Source organism: Musa acuminata, chromosome BXJ1-5, assembly GCF_036884655.1.
Source record: "Musa acuminata AAA Group cultivar baxijiao chromosome BXJ1-5, Cavendish_Baxijiao_AAA, whole genome shotgun sequence".
Classification (NCBI taxonomy): Eukaryota; Viridiplantae; Streptophyta; class Magnoliopsida; order Zingiberales; family Musaceae; genus Musa; species Musa acuminata.
The window spans coordinates 13,605,910-13,625,382 of record NC_088331.1 but is presented as its reverse complement, the minus strand read 5'-3'; the positions used below and the strand labels follow the sequence as shown (position 1 = coordinate 13,625,382).

The following is a 19,473-nucleotide window of genomic DNA, read 5'->3' as shown; positions in this document are numbered from 1 at the left end:
ATGAATGAATGAATTGTTAGGCTCTCCACTGGAATGCATTCACACATCCTTGATTTCATAACCCCATCGCCACCGTATTCCTAAACGAAGTGGTGGTTGGAGCTTAATAATACTCACAAACTCATATCCAGAACAAGGATCTAGTTCTGTTTTTGTCGTATCTATTTATTGTGTTGCTGAGTGACTTGAATGGTTTTGATGCATGACCAGAAGAATCCTCTTTAAGAACCAGGGAGGATGCAGTTCTTAGACCCAAGCAGAGGTGATCTTTTAAGTTGGAGATGAAAGACAATAAATAGGCAAATGGATTCTTCATCCAAGGTATTAGAATCACGAAATCATTCAGAAGATCTCGGTTGGAGATCAGAAATATCACAATTCCAAATCTACGCTAATTATTCGCGCAAATTTAAATGTGATGAGAATGCTTACTTGTTTCCCACCACAGAATGAAGTTTCGCGACGGTTTCCACCTCCAGAGGAGAAAAGGTACCATGCTTCAGCCCTGGCCTCGGGTAATCGAGCCACCTCTTTTACTCTGCAGCTCTTTCCATTTCGTCGCAAGCCTGAGAGTAGCACAAACAAACTCGAGAGATGAATCTGCAAATGCAATTTGATTCTCCAGAATTCCCATCCGTCACTCAAAAGTAGTGCAACTTTGTAACATGATGAAAAGCTCAAGTTAGGAATCAAACTTGAGCTCCTCCTCTTCTTCTTCCTTTACCACGGAATCGCAGAGACTCACCAGCTTTGGCGGGAAGCGAGCTCCAGCTACCATGGCCATGCCTATCCATGTGGCTCTTCAGCTTTTCATCCTCTTCTCGCGACCACAAGCCCTTCCTATACGTCGCCCTTGGCTTCTCACATTTCCTGCACCCCATAGCTATGCTCGTCTTGGATCGAGGACCTCTGGCCTCTGTCATGCAAACAGGCGAACCATGTATGAGATTTAAAGCGAACAACGATTTGCCCATCAAACAAACAATAAGAAATCCAACAAGTTGACAAAGACTTGGTCGCAGCTCTCTCGTTGTCGCTCATCGTCTGGAGTTCGGATTGCTCTCTTGTCGGGGACATGCGAATCCGAGTATTGGGGTTGTGGCCGCAGAAAAGCAGTGTTAAGCCTTTTGGACTATTAGGGTAGAGAGAGCAGATGTAATCGAGGGAAAGTGGTACAAGCGTGCTTCTCAAGAATGCACACAAAAAAGTGATCTCCGGCGTCAACTCCGCCCTCATTCGTCGTTGAAGATATAGAATGATCACCATCAGTGTCTCTCAAGAATGCACACAAAAAAGTGATCTCCGGCGTCAACTCCGCTCTCATTCGTCGTTGAAGATATAGAATGATCACCATCAGTGTCGGCTGTACTTGGTTATGGGTTTCCTTCTCTCACGTGGTTGGAAGGAACTCGTTAAGATTATTTTTCGGACTTTTTTTGATTCAATGTTCAAATCATTTAATTGCCATGATGATTTTACACTATTACATGCCTTAATAACATGTTGGAAATTATGTGTTTTGGATACAAAACTTTTATGATCATGAGCATGTTTTATCTTATGATTGAACTTGAAAATCTATAGCAAAATCTTATCCGAATGCATGAAAGTGTTAATTTCATTTTTAGATTCGCTTAACAATTGGTATCATAACAATCGGATTTTCTCATACACTTATTATAAAATATTTTTCTGAAATGGATTTGAAGAAATGATTCCTGCTTATAAATTCCATCTTGAAATATGGATGATAGTATTTTTACTTGCAAAGATTTGTTTCACATACATATCTTGATCCTAACAATACAATGAGATTTCTTATGCAAAAATAAAGTGCTTTTGTGATTCTTTACTAAAGAAAATAATTATTAAAATCATGATCTTGATAATTATAACATGAAGTTCTTTATAAATCAAGATTGTTCATTATGCTCCCTACATTCATCAAAAAAGAATTCTTTAAATGAAGTGTAACTTATCTTTTGATTTCTCATAATCCAATGAAGTGTCATATTGATATCTTGATACTTGGAATATTTTAAAATGTGATCTTGATAAGAATGTTTCAAGTTGCTCTTTATGCTATATCTTTTCAAATGAATCATGAGCCTTGATATCATATATTTCATAATATAGAAATAACAAGATTTCTTTGCCTTGTACATCTTGTGTGATGATTGTATATTTTATGATTTGACATGATGCATGCAATGATAAAATATTCATGAATTTAAAATGATGCATGTAATACTTATGATGATGATGTACATGATGTATTGCATATGATATGTATCATGAATGCTTTAAATGATGAATGTTTGGTATCATGATCAACATGTTGATAAATGCTTAAAATTTTTAATGTTTTGAGTATCATGTATGATATACTCATTAATGATGATTTTTCGGTATCGTGCATGAAAAATAAGGTTTTTGAAATTGTGTATGTTTTAATTTGAATATATAATGATGCATAAATAAAATTGATACTTATCTTTGTCATAATCTGAAAATTAAAAAAAAGGGGGGGGGGGGGGGGGGTCTTCCCTTCTTTTTGACAATGACAAAGGGGGAGCAAGAATTTCTAGCGTGGACATCATGAAAAGAGGCAAACTAGCTAGCTTACACAATTCAAGATGAAAGCAAAAATTACACTCCTCTAAAGAGAAGATGCAAATGTAACACTTGCCAAATTGTTTGCTTGCCTCATGTAAAACATTATCTCTTGCTAGTTTGGCATTTTGCTAGCTTGCACTTTGCAAAGAAAGCAAAAATGACACTTCTCAAAAGAGAATAAAGAGCTTGTTATCTTGAACATCACAAGCTTGCCAAACAAAAATTGCAAAAGTGCTATCTTGCCTATCTCAAGAAGCAAAACTTGAAACTTACACATAAGCTATCTTGCATTTGCTTTCGAAGTGTTTGCTAGCTTGTATGTAGTAAAATTTGCATATCGTAAAAATTGCTATCTTGTAGTATAAAGAGAAGCAAATAGTTGCTATCTCAAGAAAATTAAACATGCTAAACTTATACCTTGCAATGGAAGCAAAATTGCGAGCTCAAACATTGCAAAGGAAGCAAAAATTTGCTAGCTTGCAACTTGCATATTTCAAGAAGCAAGAGTTGCCTTCTTGAACATCTCTAAATTGCTAGCTTGCAAGTTCTAAAATGTTGTAACATTGCTAGCTTGCATATTCTAAAAGCGCCATCTTGTATGCTGTAAAACTTGCATATCTAAAACTTGATAGCTTGAATGTTCTAAGCATGATGTAACATTTGCTGAATTTTCTGGCTTCAAAACTGCATGATGATAAAACTTGATATTATGTTTTTCATACAATAAGTTAAACTAATATTCCAAACACAAGAATAGTTGGACTTCTCCTTTTTGTTGATGACAAAGGGGGAGAAGTATGATGTTTATGCATAAGTTCATGATGACGTGTTGTAAGTATTCATGACGAATATTGCAATGACTTAAATTTAGTTTGAATTCAAGGTTCTATCGATATGGCATATTGATAGGGGGAGTTTGTTTAAACTCCGGGAGTTAAGTTTAACTCCGTCATCAAGTGGTTGTCATCATCAAAAAGGGAGAGATTGTTGAATCTCGTATTTTGATGATGAAACTACTTGATATATGTTTATGATTTAATCTGCGTTTTGAGTGATGCAGGATGCTTTGATTAGGATGAGACAATTAAAGCAGGAAAATCATGTTGTGCCGGAGGAACATGTCAGAAGATTGGATGTCGGGCCGGTGGATCGGTCGACGTATCGACAAAAGGCTTCGGGCCGTGGACTCAGGCATCGGGCCAAGAAGAGCGGGTATTGTGCTAAGGATATCGGAGTTGCGGAGTCAACTGGCCGATTGGGCAATAGGCTGCAGGAGAGGACGATGTACCGAAGAATCGGACGAAGCGTCGAGGGACCAATGACATGCCGGACAACTTGGTTAATTGCTTAGGATTAATTGTCTCGATCGAAGTTTTGTTTTATGTGTGCAGGATTAACTACGATGAAAGTAAGATATGCAGTAGGAGTTGCGCCGGAGTCAAGACAATGATCACGTTGGGAGTTCGAGAGTTCGACGGAAGTTCGGACAGTCGTCGGAGGTTCTGCGGGAACAAATCCGAGAAGTCCATGAGCTTGCCAAAGAAGCTCGTCGGAACTCGCCAAGTGGATCGTCGCAAGTTCAGGAGTTTGCCGGAAGTCCACAGGAGCATCACTGAGGGTTCGTCGAATGATCGACGGAAGTTTGCCGGAAGCTCGCCGGAAGAAGCGATTGACGCACTGGAACAAGTTTAAGTAAATATCTTAGGAAATATCGTAGTTAGCACAATGATTAAGTTGAAAATGGGAGGTGATCCCATTAACTTAATCTTGGGGCAATTGGGCCCCTGAAAAACCCAAATTGGGTCGAATGGATCAACCCATTCGGACCCTGATTTCTGCCAAGCGGTTGAACCGCCCAAGCTAGGAGGTGGCATCGCCTGGGCTAAGTCTCCGAGTGAGACTGGGCGGTGCAACCGCCCTAGCCAGGAGGTGGCACCGCCTGGGCTAAGTCTCCGAGCGAGACTGGGCAGTGCAACCTCCCCTGACAGGAGGTGGCACCGCCTGAGCTCGGTCTTTGAGCTCTGGCAGGAGGTGCAACCGCCTCAGTCAGGTGGTGGCACCGCCTGAGCTCGGTCTTCGAGCTTTGGCAGGAGGTGCAACCGCCCCTGACAGAGGTGGCACCGCCCAGAGGCTCAGTCTTCGAGCTCTGCCAGGCGGTGCAACCGCCTCAGTCAGGAGGTGCAACCGCCAGATCCCGGAATTCCGGGAATTGACAGTTTTGAGCTCCAAATTCAAACTGGGTTGGGACCTATAAATACCCCACTCATTCAGCACTGAAAGGGCACTCAACATACACAGAAATCCTGATCTTGTTCTGTGATTTTTAGAGCTCAAAATTGTTGTAAAGGCCAAAAGTTCTTCTCCCTCTTTTCTTCCAAGTTCTGATCCTTAAAGAGAGGAGAGAAAATTCTGTAAGGGTTGTCTCCTAAGCCCGTCAAAAGGAGTGAAACTGTAAAAGGGTGGTTGGCCTTCGCCTATTGAAGGAAGGCCTCTAGTTGACATCGGTGACCTCGTCGGTGGAGAAAGCCAAAAGTGGAGTAGGTCAAGATTGACTGAACCACTCTAAATCTCAGTTTGCATTTACTTTGAGCATAGTATCTTTACTGCAAACCTCCTCAAAAGCTTACTGCTTTCTGCACATATACAATTGGGTTTCAAGCTTTGCACTTTCCGAATCGGCGTTTAAACGTAAATCAGTTTTATCGTATGATCATCATATTTCAGTTTGCGCTTACGTTTTGATTTCTATCATAACTGCAAACTGTCTTTATATCCTTGCTTTAACTGCATCTCGCTTAATCAAAAGTTAAAGTGATTTACGAATCTACTTTCTTACCGAAATCACTATTATTGAACGAACGCGATTTTTATCGTAGAAGGTTTTCCGCTGCACTAATTCACCCCCCCCCTCTTAGTGCTCTTGATCCTAACAAGCCATCCTCTTCGGACCTTTCTAGAGAGGTTTATTTAAGAAGTCATTACCTAATTACCTATAATATGAAGAATTTCTTTTTCATATCACTTAAAGCAATAGACCTTTACATGTTTTCTTTTGATTATCCAAATACATAGATGTAGAGTCATTGTATTGCTTTCCTTCCACAAAAAAGGTCACCAGCTTCAGATGTAGAGAAAGAATTTGTTGGATATTTTTTATGTACCTACCAGAGTGAACATTGGTGTCTTGCTAAAGTTGTTCCTTTGAGATTTTGCAAAATTGTGGATTCAGTTTCCAAACTTTTTACATACTGCATTGTGCGATTGGAAAATTTGAATCTATTTGGTGTTATTTACTATTTGGTGACTTTTCTAAAATGACCCATACTTTTCGTATTTTCAAAAGATATCCTTCTTTTATTTTTTGCCCAAACAATACCCTTAATTTAAAAAAAATTAAAATACCTCTAAAGTTTTCATCTATTTCTTTCCTAGTTTTCAGTTGTTACAGTATTTTTATTTAACTCATGATAGTGTTTTATTGATTATTATAAATTCTTTAAAAATCATTAAAAAATATTACAAGTGATATCATATTATGACTCCTTAGTTGCTATTACTCATAGATCATTACAATATCATATTTTTATAATTAATTTAATTAAGATTTAAAATCTATTTAGATTATTTATGGTGTTCTTAAGTAGGTTTTACAGTATTTTTATTTACTATGATAACCAAAAATACTATAAATTTTTTTTTTAAGAGTAAGTTGGGTTTTCTTTTAATTAAAGATATTATTTAAAAAATAAAAATAAAAGAATCGATGGGAAAATACTCGAGATATAAATATTTTTATGGAAAATCGCCCATTATGATTTAGAGGTTAATATGTTGCAGCAACAAACTTTTCTGTTGATTAGTTAATTTAAGGCAACGATGTCGATGTAACGTCAATTCGATTGAGCCATTAAAATTTCTTTGGATTTGCTTCCCCATGAGGTCATATTTAAGTGTGAGGGTTTGCAATGTTATGATTCGTTCTTGAATGCGAATTGTCGCATCGGGAGAAAATGGATGAGAGTGCGACAAATATGTTTCGACTCGGCGGTGGTGAAGTAGATCGGAGATGAGCCCCGATTCATTGCTCGGGATGAGTTCAACTACCGATAGGGATTCGATCAACGCAAGCTTACTTGGGAAAAAGACATCTCAACATTGGATCCACGACTTTGTGTACATCTTGATTCATTGAACTGTCGAAGAGGACGACAGTAATCAAAGTTCTCCCAGCTATGTGCCAAAATTGGCACCAAAAGATCGGTTGTCAAGCTCTGTTTCCACAGTAAGAAGACGAGGAAGACGAAGAACGGAGACCGTCCAAGAACGCGAAAGAGTCCTTTGACAGTTCGATGGTGTTTGATTCAGTTAGTTGGGGAACATTGATTCAACAATAACTGTTGGTTCAATGATTCTTATTATTCGAAAAAGTTTCCTTGCTCATTTTTTTTTATCTTATAAAGAGGATTTCATACTTGCCGTCGCGGTCTTATAAAGAGTTTTTTATCTTATAAAGAGGAGGAGAGAGATGACGCTGAAGGTGTACGGTCATCGGCTGTCGCAGCCGTCGCGGGCGATTATAATCTTCTGCAAGTAATATTCCCTAACATTTTCGTCTTGGTCTTTCGCTTAGATGTCTCTTGTTTTTATGTTCGGTTTTTTTTTTGTTTCTTCTGCTTTGATCTACATGACTATCGTGAGGGATTTGGGTTCTTGTTGATGTCAGGGTCAACGGTATTGACTTCGAGGAGGTGACGATTGATTTCACGACGGGCAAGCATCGTTTGCCCGATTTCAAAGGTCCCCCCTAGTTAGCTCTCATCCTCTTTGTTCTCGTTTTCCTCATGAGTTGCAGGGCGACGGAATCAATCTTTCTTATTGTGTTGTCACAGCTTAGTAACTGAGATCTCGAACCCTCCCTCTTTTTGCAAACATGTCGTCCTGAAGGTGAATCGAGCGGTTGAAGAAAATGGAAGTCATCTTTCACAGTAATAGTACACTAAACGAGCATCTGAGAACAACGGACAATTCGGAGGCTCTGCTATCATCAACTCTTTATGTTTTATTTCACAGGAATGACTACTTCATGTGAACTCTTGAGCTTAACAAATCATGCAGAGAATAACTTGTTTCTTTCCTCCTTAATCTGAATGTGCAAGCTTTCCTAGTCTCTGCTGATTTACGAACTAAGCGTAGCTTTCTCAGTATGCTCCAATGTTTTCCTTTCTAGATGTACTAATTCAGATATTTTTCCAGAGATAAACCCAATGACAGAAGTTCCAGCAATTGTTCATGGAGATTTAAAGCTCTTTGAGAGGTAGATATTGTTTCTTTAAGTCTATGCTTAAATATAATTTCTTTATGCACTTCTCCTGTCCTTGCGAAAAAGATCGATCAAAACATAACTCCTTTGATGGTGGTAACTGAGTCACTGTATCACATTTGTCTGAACAGTTTGTCCTCATAGTAAACTGCCCATCATATAACTTATGCTTCATTTGATAGAAGTAACTCTTCTAGCTTAATTCTGAGGCAATGTCTTGCCAAATCATTTGGAGAACACTATGTTTCAAAATTTTGTTTATCATAGCCTTAACTGCATAAAATAATCAACCAGACCCAAGATTTGCAGTACGTGTTGCTCCTGTTGCTTGATCTATTAACAAAACTTGAATCCCATTGGATCCCATCTACTCATCCATCCTACAACACACTGGTGTTGTAGCTTCTCTGGTAAGTTGTCATACATCAAGATGGTTTCAAAATTCCTTTTTCTGGCACCTTACCATGTATCAGTAGTTCTTTAATTTTTTTGTGCTCTCTGAACTTTGTATATCACTTGTGGAATGACCCTTAGGTAGACATGATTGTTCTTCAAGAAGACATTAAATTTTATGGGCAATTGAAAACACCAGAGTGACTAAGGTGTCCTTGAAAGGAAAAGACAGATAAAAATAAAAACTGCTACTAGATAAAGGGTTTCTAAATTTTAAACCGACTTGAACAGGCTCTGAATCATATGCAAAATTTAACATGAAATAAATCTGAAATCCCAAAGACCAGGATGAAACAACTATAACAATCAAAAGAAAGAGCCTCACATGAACATTATGATGTCTTAATAGATTTATCTGCGAGAATGGTTTGACTTTTGTTAGTGTAAACAACTTTATGCCGTGGCCTCGGGGCCGACGCGGCTTGGTTGGGGGTCCGAATGACGGGGATCTCGCGCAGCGTCCCTCGAGATCTCTCAATGGCCGATTACGGCGGTCCGATGGGGATGTCGCGTCGGGAGGGAAGCTTTCACCGCGGCACCGAGAAGAGACGACCTCGTTCTCGCACCTGCACACAGGTCGGGTCGGAAGCTCGGCCCGACCCCTCCGACGATCAAGTCAGTGGATGCAGAGGGAATTTGTTGTATCAAGAGGTCCCCCATTCGTTTAGAACTTTGGGGTATTTATAGGTAAGTTTAGTGTTACCTGATGTGCCTGCCTGCAGGAGCAGGACCGTACCTCTGATGGCGTCTGACATTGCCGTTGGCGTTGCGTGGAGAACCGAACTGCCGTAGGGTATGGGCGAGCATTGGTCGTCGTCCTCTTCTGCCTTGGCCAACCGCGCGAGGTCAGGCAACGATGAAGTCATTGTCTGAGAACGGGTGACGTCAGCGCACATCGCGTCAGCATTATTGCCCTCCTCCTCGGGTAGAGTGTCGCCCAAGCGTGGCTAACGTCGTGGCACGTCATGTCACCATTATTACCCTCATCATATTCCCCCCCCGAAAGGAGCTATGCGTCGGTTGTTGTAAAAATGGGGGAGTCCGAGGCATGGCTTCAGCCTCCGGTACCACGGTAGTCTCAGGCGACATGAGGTCAAGCACGTCTCGGGCGGGCAAGCCGCGCTGAGGAGGTGGTCTCGGGGGGCATGGAGCTGAGGAGCATGAAGCAGGTGGGCTGGCCGCGCAGGTGTGATCTCGGGAAACATGGAGCCGAGGAACACGATGCAGGCGGGCTGACCGCGCAGGTGTGATCTCGGGGAGCATGGAGCCGAGGAGCACGACGCAGGCGGGTTGACCACGCTGGTGTGTCTCGGGGAGCATTGGGCCGAGGAGCACGATGCAGGTGGGCAGGCTGCGCAGGTGTGGTCTCGGGCATCATGCGGCCGAGGAGCACGACGCAGGCCGCGCAGGTGTGGTCTCGGGCATCATGCGACCGAGGAGCACGACGCAAGCGGGCAGGCCGCGCAGGTGTGGTCTCGGGCATCACGCGACCGAGGAGCACGACGTAGGCGGACAGGCTGCGTGAGGTGGAGTCGAGTAGTGCATGGTCGAGGGAAGTAGCTCGGGCCGAGAGACAACTCAGGCGGGCAGGCCGCGCTGAGGTGGACTCGGCAGTGTATGGCCGAGGAGCTCGGCGCAGGCAGGCTGCGGCCGAGGGACCCCGCTCAGGCGGGCAGGCCGCTCTGAGGCGAACTCGGCAGTGTATGGCCAAGAAGCTCGGCGCAGGCAGGCTACGGCCGAGGGACACCGCTCAGGCGGGCAGGCCGCTCTGAGGTGAATTCGGCAGCGTATGGCCGAGAAGCTCGGCTGCGGCCGAGGGACATCGCTTAGGCGGGCAGGCCGCTCTGAAGGGAGCTTGGCAATATATGGCCGAGGAGCTCGGCGCAGGCAGGCTGCGACCGAGGGACACGGCTCAAGCGGGCAGGCCGCTCTGAGGTGAATTCGGTAGCGTATGGCCGAGAAGCTCGATGCAGGCAGGCTGCGACCGAGGGACACCGCTCAGGCGGGCAGGCTGCTCTGAGGGGAGCTCGACAGTATATGGCCAAGGAGCTCGGCGCAGGCAAGCTGCGGCCAAGGGACACAGCTCAAGCGGGTAGGCCGCGTAAGCGTGGACTCGGCAGTGCATGGCCGAGAAGCTTGGCGCAGGCAAGTTGCGGCCGAGGGACACGGCTCAGGCGGGCAGGCCGTGCTGAGGTGGACTCGGGCAGGGACACTGCTCAAGCCGAGGGACACGGCTCAGGTGGGCAAGCCGCGTTGAGGTAGACTCAAGTAGTCTACGACCGAGCTGTGTAGAGTCAGAGGGGTTTAAGCTGGGGCCAACCGCGAGCCGAGAGGGGGTCACGTAGATACTGAACCTTCGCTCAGAAGAGACTGAGGCAGGGCTTAGATTTCTTTTCATGAGGGCTACATCGGGTAGCCACCGTGGGTGCTTGGCATCTCTTATGGAGCCCGCGGTCGGAGGTCGTCCCTTCTCCTCACGACCGCCCAGGCCTCGGCTGCGATGTACCGATTAGCCCACTAGAGCATGTTGGGAAATCATAGGGGGGGCGACATCGTATGCGCAGCGGAAGAACAAGAAAACAAAAATCCCCGATTCCCAAAAAAATGTTCATCGTCGTGCGAAGATTGGTGCGCAAAATCCGCAAAAGCACAAAACTGCGTATAGAGATTGTGTTACCTAGGGAGATCGTATATCCCTGTTTCCTTGCAGATCCTTAGGAGAGGGTGAAGGAGGTCAAGCGTCCTCCTCTCTAGCGGTGATCCACACAGCAGGGTTGCGACGACGCTCCTCAAAACTCCAGGCCTACTCTGAGGGGGAGAGGGAGAGAATAGGAAGGGCAAGCAAAGACTCTAGCCTATGAGGCTGTGAATCCCTCCTATTTATAGAGATCCCGTGTCAAAACCCTAATGGGTCCTTTCCCTAGTGGGTATTGGATCTGCATCCAATAAGACAAGGGCTCCGTCGGATATCTCATATCCGAACCTCTACTCATCGCAATGCCTACCATATGTGTGTGACCCTCTAGGCCCAATATCGAGCTGGCCGTGAGTCATACCTGTCAGAACTCCTTCTAACTCAGTGAATTATTATCTCTGTAATAATTCACTCGACTCATCGACTACGGAAGTACTAGGCCACTACGCCGTAGTCCCCAGACGATACAGGGGAATCCAATCCATTGGACCTGTCTGTCCTCAGTTACCATGTACCTATAGTCCCTCATCCATCTAATATCCCAGAGACCGTATATCGAGCATGGTGCTGTCAGACCCATACGGTTTCTACTCGAGTCTCGCTCTAATCGGATTCTCCCGGAGAACTCTTTCTCTCTCAATCCGAATGACCCTGGCCAGGGATTTGTCTGAGCAAGAACACATGGGATATTCCTCTTATGATACCGAGAGTGGATGATCCTCTATCGACACTCAATAGCCCTCGTAAGGTCGACTACCACTCCCAATGACCAGCTGTACTAGATCTGGGAACAGCCAAACCTATAAGTCTGGTATCAAAGAGTGGAGCACTCATACAGGACATCCTTGGTGTCTCAAGTCTAAGAACCAGATACACCACTAGGACTACGGAATCGTTGTCTGACAATAAGGCATCATCAACCATCCAGCATTCCGTAAGCGGATCAATCAGTGAACTCATTCTCCAATGAGCACCTGTACTGTATCCCTAGTGTCCCTACACGAGCAGCTATAAGACCAGCTGCATCCATCATATGAACGGGTATACAGCACACCAGTCTATCCGGTTATCACGATGTCCCTCTCGAGTAACCTATGACCGGGATTATTTAGGATATGTGTTTAAAGGTGAATCGATCTCATTATCGTGATCTCATCACGATCCGATTCCCATTGCACAAATCCAAGGACATCACAATATGTATGCATTTATGCAATAGTTATAAAGTGATATATGCCAAAATATAATAAGCAAAAAGATTCTGTATCAAGTCACACGTGCCATCACTCACGTGATTGGCTTGCTGGGCACCTATGACTAGCAATCTCCCACTTGACCTAAAGCCAATCACCTATGTGTCTGATCCCCATCAGACCCCTGTGACGCTCAAAGACAATCTGAGACAACGGCTTTGTCAGTGGATCTGCAATGTTATCTTCGGATGGAACTCTTTCCACTGCTACATCTCCTCGGGTTACGATCTCTCTTATAAGCTGGAACCTCCTCAGAACACTTCTGATAAGACCCGGGTTCCCTTATTTGAGTAATCACCCCATAGTTGTCGCAATATAAGGAAGTCGACTTGTCGCTATCTGTATCGACTCCCAAATCTGTGATGAACTTCTTCACCCAGACTCCCTCCTTTGCTGCATCTGATGCAGCAATGTACTCCGCCTCTGTGGTCGAGTCAGCAGTGGTATCTTGCTTGGAACTCTTCCAGCACACTACTCCTCCATTCAAGGTGTACACATACCCTAAATTCGACTTGCTATCATTGACATCAGACTGAAAACTTGAGTCAGTGTAGCCTTCAACCTTAAGGCTATTACCTCCATATACTAGTAAAAGATCCTTAGTCCTTCTCAAGTACTTAAGGATACACTTTACTGCTTTCCAGTGCTCCAAGCCTGGATCCGCCTGATACCTGCTCGTGACACTCAGAGCATGCGCTATATCAGGTCTAGTACATAGCATGGCATACATGATAGACCCTATTGCTGAGGCATAAGGTATCATATTCATGTTTGCCCTTTGGAATTTTCCATGCCAAACCTTTTGACAATGGTTTCTATGTACCTAGACTGGGACAAGCCAAGCATCCTCTTGGATCTATCTCTATAGATTCTAATCCCCAAGATATAGGATGCTTCCCCTAAGTCCTTTATGGAGAAGTGTTTAGATAACCAAGTCTTTACTGTGGATAGCATTCCTACGTCATTCCCAATGATGAGGATGTCATCCACATATAACACCAAAAAGGTGATAGCGCTCCCACTTACCTTTCTGTATACACAAGGCTCATCTTCGTTCTTAACGAAGTCATAAGATCTGATTGCCTCATCAAATCTTATGTTCCAACTTCGGGAAGCTTGCTTTAGTCCATAAATGGATCTAAGCAACCTACACACCTTATCTGGGCAGTTCTTGGACACGAATCACTCAGGTTGCATCATATACACCTCCTCCTCCAGGTTCCCATTGAGGAATGCGGTTTTCACATCCATCTGCCAGATCTCATAATCATAGTGTGCTGCAATAGCCAATAGAATTCTGATGGATTTTAGCATTGCTACGGGTGAGAAGGTTTCGTCGTAGTCAACACCTTGCCTTTGACGATACCCTTTAGCCACTTGCCTTGCTTTATAGGTCTCTACCTATCCATCTACTCCGATCTTTTTCTTAAAGATCCACTTGCAACCGATGGGTACAATACCTTCGGGTGCATCAACTAGGTTCCAAACCTTATTGGAGTACATAGAATCCATCTCAGAATTCATGGCTTCTTTCCACTTCCCGGAGTCTATACTCATAATAGCCTCATCGTAGGTCTGAGGATCAATATCCTCTACATCCTCTGCTCTAATATATCCCACATATCTCTCAGGAGGATGGGATACTCTATCAGACCTGCGTAAAGTTGAAACTTGTGTATTAGATACCTGAACAGACTCGGGCTGTAGAGTGGTGCTTGAGCTTGGTTCTCCAACCTCGCTCAATTCTATCATTCTCCCACTGTCTCCGTCAAGAATGTGTTCCTTCTCAAGGAACACTGCTCTCTTAGCTACAAAGACCTTTTGGTCCTCGAGATGATAGAAGTAATACCCACAAGTTTCCTTGGGGTATCCCACAAATTTACATCGCCCTGTCCTTGATTCTAACTTATCGGGGTTGTGTCTTTTAACATGGGCAGAGCAGCCCCAAATCTTAACTACTTTAAGATCAGGCTTCTTCCCTTTCCATATCTCATATGGTGTAGACACCACCGACTTAGTTGGAACTCTGTTCAGAAGGTAAGCTGCGGTTTCTAGGGTATATCCCCAGAATGAGATGGGTAGGTCAGCGAAACTCATCATGGACCGTACCATATCTAATATTGTACGATTTCTCCTTTCAGAGACACCATTGAGCTGAGGTGTATAAGGAGGTGTCCATTGGGATAATATCACATGGTCCTTGAGGAAGTGAGTAAACTCTGTACTTAAGTACTCACCTCCTCGATCTGATCGAAGAGTTTTGATACTCTTTCCAGTCTGGTTCTCCACCTCATTCTTATACTCTCTGAATTTCTCAAAGGCCTCGGACTTGTACTTCATTAAGTACACATATCCATACCTTGAGAAATCATCAGTAAATGTAATGAAGTAGGAGTAACCTCCAATGGCATGAGTTGACATGGGTCCACATACATCACTATGTATGAGTTCCAACAACTCAGTGGCTCTCTCTCCAATTCCACTAAATGGAGAGTTGGTCAGTTTTCCACGAATGCAAGGCTCACAAGTTGCATATGACACATAGTCGAATGGATCTAGATATCCATCATTTAGCAACTTTTGAATCCTTCTTTCATGGATGTGACCTAGCCTACAATGCCACAGGTATGCACTGTTCAACTCATCTCGTTTCCTTTTGGACACATTTATATTCATGATATGTGGAGTGGTGTCTAACATAAATAAATCATTATGCAATGTTCCTTTCGTGATGATCTTATCATCTAATAATATCGAACAACCATTGTTCTCAAAAACAAATTTATATCCACTAACTGTTAAACATGAAATGGAGATAATGTTTTTGATAATAGAAGGAACAAAATAACATGCATCTAATGCAATAAAAGCTCCACTAGGCAGATGTAGGGCGACCTCGCCAACAGCTAATACAGCAACTTTTGCTCCATTACCCATCTTGAGGTCCATCTCGCCTCTCTCTAGTCTCCTAGGCCTTGCCAGAACCTGCAACGAATTACATATATGATAAGCACTACCGGTATCTAATACCCATGTGTTATCATAAGAGTCTGACAAATGGAGACTGATCATGAATGTACCTGAAGCTTCATCAAGCTTTTGTTTCGCCCTTTCTGCAAGGTACTCTTTGCAGTTTCTCTTCCAGTGCCCATCTTTACCACAGTGGAAGCACTGGCCTTTGTCCTTTGTTGGGTCTTTCTTAGCAACCTTTGCTTTACCTTGTTTGCCCTTGCCCTTTCCCTTCTTAAGGGACCTTTCTACTTTCCTTTTCTTTCTGGTCTCACCAGTGTAGAGAACTGGCTTCTCTTTCTTACTGGTACTCTCTGCCTCCCTCAACATATTGAGAAGCTCTGGGAGAGTCACCTGAAGCTTGTTCATATTAAAGTTCATTATGAACTGTGAAAAGGAATCTGGTAGGGACTGAAGCACAATGTCCACACACAAGTTATCCTCTAGGACCATTCCTAGACCTGTGAGTTTCTCTATCCACTCAATCATCTTTAGGACATGGTTCTGAACCGGTGTCCCCTCAGTCATCCTAGCGCGGAAAAGGCTCTTGGATATCTCATATCGTTGAGTCCTTCCCTGTTCCTCAAACAATTTACGGACATGCAGGAGAATGGATCTGGCATCCATCTTTTCATGTTGTCTCTGTAACTCTGGAGTCATAGAGCCCAACATATAGCACTGAGCAAGAGTGGAGTCATCAATGTACTTCACGTAGCGAGCGATCTCATCCTCGCTTGCCCCTTCTTCGGGCGTAGGCATCACTGTATCAAGGACGTACACGATTTTCTCCGCTGTGAGAACAATTCTCAAGTTACGGAGCCAATCCGTATAATTTGGACTAGTGAGGCGGTTGACATCAAGTATGCCACGTAAGGGATTTGAAAGCGACATTTTCTGAAAATAAAGATGTAGCAAAAAATGAATAACATGCAGATTTTGCAAGAAATAAACTATCAAGATATGGACTTCTATCTTAATATGCTCCCACTATTTTACTAACGAGTCACGCGACACCCTCAGCACGTGAAACGGAAGTCTCCGGCAGACTTCTAGTGGGGATCAGGATCCAATCAGCGTCTTAGTGTAACCTCGAGGGACTCGACCAATCACACTAAGCCTAAAAGGTAGACAACTCTTGCCGATCACAACTCCTTGTGATTCCCGTCCTGTTCGGCCTCCGAATCACCATGGCCTCGAGGGACTCGACCAACCATGATGCTCGGTTAAGTCAACACCTTCGTTACAAGATGAGTCTGATTTGATGATATACCCTCGAGGGACTCGACCAAGCATATCATGCCCTCAGGTCACCGGTGACATCTCTATGTCGTAAGCAAGATAGCGAATCGCGATATAGGTGAGTCTCGAGGGACTCGACCAACTCAACCTACACCGGGATTCGGTTCCTACTCATAACGATGGAAGGCCACGTGGGTCAATCTAATTGCCTCACGTTTACCGACTTAATATTATCGAGAGATGTTTCTATGATTTGGTCTCCTAATATGACATGTCACACATATGCATATTTAATATATATCTACATCGCATGCAAATATATATACATATCTAGTATGTGTATAAGCAATCACACCAGATGATCATGGACCACAACCTAATATGATTAGGCCCGAGCCAGTAGGCCTAATCACTCACATCAAGATCTATGTGTGCAACGGTGCATCTCCATGCCTTGTGATCGTCCATCTCGTCCTCGTCGGTTCCGTCGACATCTTGATGCATCTCCATGCATCACGATCGTCCGTCTCGTGGGTCCCGCTATGGCATCCACGCTCCCGCTGCGCCTCCTCATGTGATTACAACTTAATCATAGGCACGCAGGCCCGACAATAAACGAGAAATATAATGGAGGTTCGCAGACCTCAATAATAATAATCACAAGTACACACATCACACGGTCCATGATCATCCGTCCACTCATCATACATCACATGTATAAATAATCATCATCATGTAGGACTACTAGATAATAATAAAAATAATAATCAACTAAACCTTTTAATTAATTAATATTTTCTGAAATCAGGGATATATAGGGAATTTCTCAATTCCTAAGGGTATTTTCGTAATTTGGACAAAAGACAGAAACTGGAATTTCTTAAATTCCGAGGGGTAAAACTGTCTTTTTCCCAGAAAACCCTATTGCCCTTTCCCCATTTCGCAGCTGCCGCCGCCGCCACCCTGCCGGCGGCGGCCTGTGCGGCGGGGCGAGGGCACTGCCCTCGCCTGCAGGCGGCACGCCCGCTGGCGGCGATGCCGCTGCGGGTGGGCTCCCCCGCGGGCGCCGCCGCCTCCGCGGGCGGTTCTGCCCGCGAGTCAGCGCCCGCAGGTGGTGCTGTCTCGCTGGCGGCCGCCCCTGCGGGGTTTTTGCCCGTGGGAGCAGCGGCCACAGGCGCCGCTGCCCTGCGGTGCCTCAGCCCGCGCTGCTGCCCCGCGGCGCCTCTGCCCGCGGGTTGCCAGCCCCGCCGGCAGCAAGCCTGCTGCAAGCAGGCCGCCGGCCGGCTGCTGCAGGCACAGCGCTTGCGCATGCGCCGGCGCTGTGCTGCCTGGCTGCGGCTGCGGCTGCCGCTGCAGGTGGCTGCAGGCATGCAGATCGAGGGCAGCAACTGTTGCTGCCCTTCCTCGCTTTTGCGTCAACGATTTTGACGTCAAAATTCTTCCTAAACACAATACACGCAGTTCAAAACCAATCATTCGCACGAACAACCTGACTCTGATACCACTGTTGGGAAATCATAGGGGGGGCGACATCGTATGCGCAGCGGAAGAACAAGAAAACAAAAATCCCCGATTCCCAAAAAGATGTTCATCGTCGTGCGAAGATTGGTGCGCAAAATCCGCAAAAGCACAAAACTGCGTATAGAGATTGTGTTACCTAGGGAGATCGTATATCCCTGTTTCCTTGCAGATCCTTAGGAGAGGGTGAAGGAGGTCAAGCGTCCTCCTCTCTAGCGGTGATCCACACAGCAGGGTTGCGACGACGCTCCTCAAAACTCCAGGCCTACTCTGAGGGGGAGAGGGAGAGGAGAATAGGAAGGGCAAGCAAAGACTCTAGCCTATGAGGCTGTGAATCCCTCCTATTTATAGAGATCCCGTGTCAAAACCCTAATGGGTCCTTTCCCTAGTGGGTATTGGATCTGCATCCAATAAGACAAGGGCTCCGTCGGATATCTCATATCCGAACCTCTACTCATCGCAATGCCTACCATATGTGTGTGACCCTCTAGGCCCAATATCGAGCTGGCCGTGAGTCATACCTGTCAGAACTCCTTCTAACTCAGTGAATTATTATCTCTGTAATAATTCACTCGACTCATCGACTACGGAAGTACTAGGCCACTACGCCGTAGTCCCCAGACGATACAGGGGAATCCAATCCATTGGACCTGTCTGTCCTCAGTTACCATGTACCTATAGTCCCTCATCCATCTAATATCCCAGAGACCGTATATCGAGCATGGTGCTGTCAGACCCATACGGTTTCTACTCGAGTCTCGCTCTAATCGGATTCTCCCGGAGAACTCTTTCTCTCTCAATCCGAATGACCCTGGCCAGGGATTTGTCTGAGCAAGAACACATGGGATATTCCTCTTATGATACCGAGAGTGGATGATCCTCTATCGACACTCAATAGCCCTCGTAAGGTCGACTACCACTCCCAATGACCAGCTGTACTAGATCTGGGAACAGCCAAACCTATAAGTCTGGTATCAAAGAGTGGAGCACTCATACAGGACATCCTTGGTGTCTCAAGTCTAAGAACCAGATACACCACTAGGACTACGGAATCGTTGTCTGACAATAAGGCATCATCAACCATCCAGCATTCCGTAAGCGGATCAATCAGTGAACTCATTCTCCAATGAGCACCTGTAATGTATCCCTAGTGTCCCTACACGAGCAGCTATAAGACCAGCTGCATCCATCATATGAACGGGTATACAGCACACCAGTCTATCCGGTTATCACGATGTCCCTCTCGAGTAACCTATGACCGGGATTATTTAGGATATGTGTTTAAAGGTGAATCGATCTCATTATCGTGATCTCATCACGATCCGATTCCCATTGCACAAATCCAAGGACATCACAATATGTATGCATTT

General features: G+C 44.7%; 1 protein-coding gene and 1 long non-coding RNA gene across 3 annotated transcripts; one reads left to right on the top strand and one right to left on the bottom strand.

The window, feature by feature from the left end:
• Positions 1–34: 34 nt before the first annotated feature.
• Positions 35–1,202, bottom strand: LOC135674993 (uncharacterized). The gene is made up of 3 exons (XR_010513790.1): positions 999–1,202; positions 746–916; positions 35–566 (listed from the first exon to the last, which is right to left on the bottom strand). It is a non-coding gene; the product is annotated as an uncharacterized LOC135674993 (long non-coding RNA).
• A 5,352-nt stretch (positions 1,203–6,554) lies between these two features.
• On the top strand, positions 6,555–8,728 carry LOC135673839 (glutathione S-transferase T1-like). 2 transcript variants are annotated; one of them, XM_065183191.1, is made up of 4 exons: positions 6,555–6,980; positions 7,130–7,206; positions 7,340–7,413; positions 7,870–8,728. In XM_065183191.1, the coding sequence occupies exons 1-4, from the start codon at positions 6,966–6,968 to the stop codon at positions 7,932–7,934; spliced, it is 231 nt and encodes a 76-aa protein (XP_065039263.1). In that variant the 5' UTR covers positions 6,555–6,965; the 3' UTR covers positions 7,935–8,728. The 2 variants fall into 2 exon arrangements, 1 of the variants encoding a protein (XP_065039263.1); XR_010513460.1 differs by lacking the exon at positions 7,870–8,728 and adding an exon at positions 7,506–7,783 and having other exon boundaries at positions 6,570–6,980.
• Positions 8,729–19,473: the final 10,745 nt, after the last annotated feature.